The sequence below is a fragment of the Vombatus ursinus genome, unplaced genomic scaffold (genome assembly GCF_900497805.2).
Source record: "Vombatus ursinus unplaced genomic scaffold, bare-nosed wombat genome assembly UNPS02014798.1, whole genome shotgun sequence".
Lineage (NCBI taxonomy): Eukaryota > Metazoa > Chordata > Mammalia > Diprotodontia > Vombatidae > Vombatus > Vombatus ursinus.
Window position 1 is genome coordinate 60634802 of NW_020954576.1, and position 3402 is coordinate 60638203.

The 3402-nt window shown below is 38.7% G+C and overlaps 1 protein-coding gene across 1 annotated transcript in view; it reads left to right on the forward strand.

Annotated features, from left to right (window-relative positions):
* Window positions 1-1799, forward strand: part of LOC114049453 (disrupted in schizophrenia 1 protein-like) — a 508708-nt gene extending 506909 nt beyond the window's left edge. Inside the window, exon 15 of the mRNA XM_027870705.1 lies at window positions 183-1799. Coding sequence (XP_027726506.1) covers window positions 183-352 — 170 coding nt within the window. The 3' untranslated portion in view covers window positions 353-1799. The remainder of the gene's footprint in view (window positions 1-182) is intronic.
* The last annotated feature ends 1603 nt before the right edge of the window (window positions 1800-3402 follow it).

Here is a 3402-nt window from a genome sequence, read left to right on the forward strand (position 1 = left end):
TTTTTTTTAAAGCATAAAGTATGTATTAATATTTAATCCCTATGATTTGGAATAACTTGAAACTGCAATTAGATGGCAGAGCCCATCTGCTCCAAGCAGTTGAACAACAGTCTATTAAATAACTAGGAGGGTGAAGAGGGCTGCCAATCACCTTTAGATTTATTCCTTAACAAAGTGTGCACAGGCTCTCAAGAGGGAGATCCAGATGGTGAAGGAAACTCTGCAGGCCATGATTGTGCAGCTTCAGCCAGCAGAGGCTGGAGACTTCCTGTGTGCCAGCTGGTGTCCTGAAAACCCCGGCTGGACAAATGATGGGGGAGGTGGGAAAGGAGACGGTTTCACAGTTTCATAAATCCCAGTTCCCAGAGGGCTGCTTCAGGTAACTGAGCCCTCTCACACACTAAGCTGGACACACCTCTTTGCATTCTGCTTAATGAATTCTCTCTAAGAACTTACAGAGACTGGAGTCTTAAGGTCATTCACCATTGGTAGAGGACTATACTGATTCTTATAGGCTGGCACAGATCAGGAAAACAGGTTTCCATGAAGTATGCATGGTGACTGGAATTGGGGAGGCTACAAATTAATAGGGTGGCTGGTTTTCCTTTAGAATGGGAAATAGAGATGCCTCAAACCTGTTATTAACCATAGTTTCCCTGATCAGGATTAATGATGTTCAAGTATTTCCCTTCCACCACCCCCCTCACCTCTCCCTCAGAGAAAGGAATCCTGACAGACAACTGGTCTCTCCCCCTCCCATTGCATTTTCTTGCTTTGTACCATGCTAAAAATATTTTCTCATAAAAGAGAAATCGAAACAACAGTCAATTTTTCCTCACCTGTGCCTGGGCTGCATTTTCCTGGAGGCACATTATATAAAAGAGATAATTAACCTCAGAATGTTGAGTAGCTTTTCATCTCATTTCTTCTGTGACTTACCGATGACTCACAAGAATTTAATACCATAAACCTAAAATGTGTTTTTTTCTTTTAAAATGACAGCAGCCTCTATTGTGTAAATGCCTAATTATCTTTTACAGAGATGATTTCTTGTTTAGCCCTTTTTTTTTCATGCCTTTGATTGCTTTTACTACATTCTAAAATTCAACTGTAAAGGATATATGCATTGAAGGGATTAGATGATATGTGAGTTGACTTTTACAAAAGTCTCATTTTCTTCCCTGATCTTTTTCACTGATTTGTTGGATAGGAAATGGAAGTGAAAACCCACACATAAATGACACAGTGTTCAATAACAGCTTTTAGCATTACAAGTCCAGTGCTCTTCCTTTTGGCAAAATCAAGATAGTGTTAAACTCTTGATAAAGTATGCAGAAGAGACATATCATACTGACCCAGTTAGGTTATTCTCATCCCCAGTCCTCTAACTGAAACAAAAATGGGACCCCTAATCATTGACTGTTTGGCATATAGCAAGAAGAAATTTCATGCATTGACTATGGCTAAAGACCATAAGCTCCCCCACAAATTTGAGGTCAGACATTGTCCTGAGCTCATACTGGGCCCAATGCCATACTGAAGCAAGAATATTCTGCAAATTGATTTTATTCTGTTTTGGCTTTTAGTAATTGTCCTGCCTTGATTTGAACCTATTAGCACATGAAAAGACTTCCATTCTAATCCAGAAAAATGCCTTTACTTATATTAACAATCAGCTTCTGAGAATAGAAGGCAAAGAGAAAGCATAATGTCTGAATTTGATGATTTCTGTTCATCCTCCTCCTCCTTCTAGGGTAGCTAGGTGCCACAGTGGATAAAGCACTAGGCCTGGAGTAAGGAAGACCTGAATTCAAATCTGGCCTCAGGCACTTACTACCTATGTGATACTAGGCAGTCACTTAACCCTCAGTCCCTTCATCTGTAAAATGAGCTGGAGAAGGAAATGGCAAACCACTCCAGTATCTTTGCCAAGAAAACCCCAAACAGAGTCACAAAGTGTCAGAAATGTTTGAACAACAAAAGCTCCTCCCCCCCCACCAGCAGAAAATAATTAGCATTTAAAATTTAGTCATATGTGTATACCTTTTTTGTGGAAAGTCATTTTTAATAATTAAGTGAAATCATTTGTTTTATTGAGCATTTGGGTTATTCCTATTCAGTGAAAGGGCCCTACTGGAATTATTTACTAATAGATTTATAAAATATTATGACTTTTGGCCTGGTTTTTCATTGAAAGTAAAGAAACCTCAAAAAGAGTTAGGATTTATATTCCCCATCTTTCCAAATATGAATTCTTTATTTGGATAACTAAAACAAACTTATCAAAAAACTGATTGTACAAAATGAAATTAGACTTCTCTGTATGGGTACTGACAAAATTAGATGTCTGTGTGCTCTGAGTCTATAAATCATTGAGAAAAAAATTAATGTACTTCATTAAGTACAATTAGGATGAAGTTGAAAATACATATTAGATTATCCAAGTCACATGGAACTTCACTGTGAGTCTATGATTCAGTTTAACTCTCTCTCTTTGTCTAATGCCTACTGTCATCTTCCTCAAAACCATGGACCAGCTTTTAAGAATATCTTTAAGTCTAGAGGTACCTCAAAGCTGATTCCATCATATATTTTATATTACATCTCATCTGGGTTTGATATTTGACTTGTTTAAGAGCCCCTATGTAAATCCATTTCCCTTTTAAACAGCCAGCATCCCTTAGGTCACATTTCCCAAGCTACTCTGTACCTGATGGGTTCAAGAGTCTGGCAGGTTTAAAAACACCTCCCTTACCTCTTTGATCCTGATGGGCTCAGGAACACGTGTTTCTGGGCTTTACCATGAAGACAGCTTATAGCGGAGCAACTGGAAAACAGCCCATAAACAGGTAGAACTCAATCTGAAAGTTAAAAGAAGTTTCTATGGTATCAACCACAAGCCAAAGTAAATGCTATTAAGTACTCATGTGTAGTGATACAAAGAGTGAACACGCTACATTGTCTCCCATAAGTAGAGGACACTGAAAACTTGGGGTTTTGCATGGCACACCTCATATACCTGCAGCTATTTGGGGGTCAGTGTTATAAATAAGTTATAGGTTCCAAGTTTTTAGGCCTGTTCCCACCACCTTCTCTCCAAATGACATTACTACATTGATCATTTCTGGAATCCCCCTACTATGTTATATTGGAAACTGCTCTCTCCAAAGAAGGGATCTGACTTTTCCTTCTCAGGATGTATAAAATGGCATTAGCAACCCCAGGGGATATGGGTGTTTCTCTCATCCAAATAAGGTACAGAGAATGAGAAGATGTTGACCCTGGCCTTAGAATCACAGATCAAAATCTTAAGCAGATGGGGCTTCAGAAGTCTAGATCTATTCTTTCATTTTACAGATGAAGGGTACTGGGGTCTAGGGAACTTAAATGACTTGCTCAACG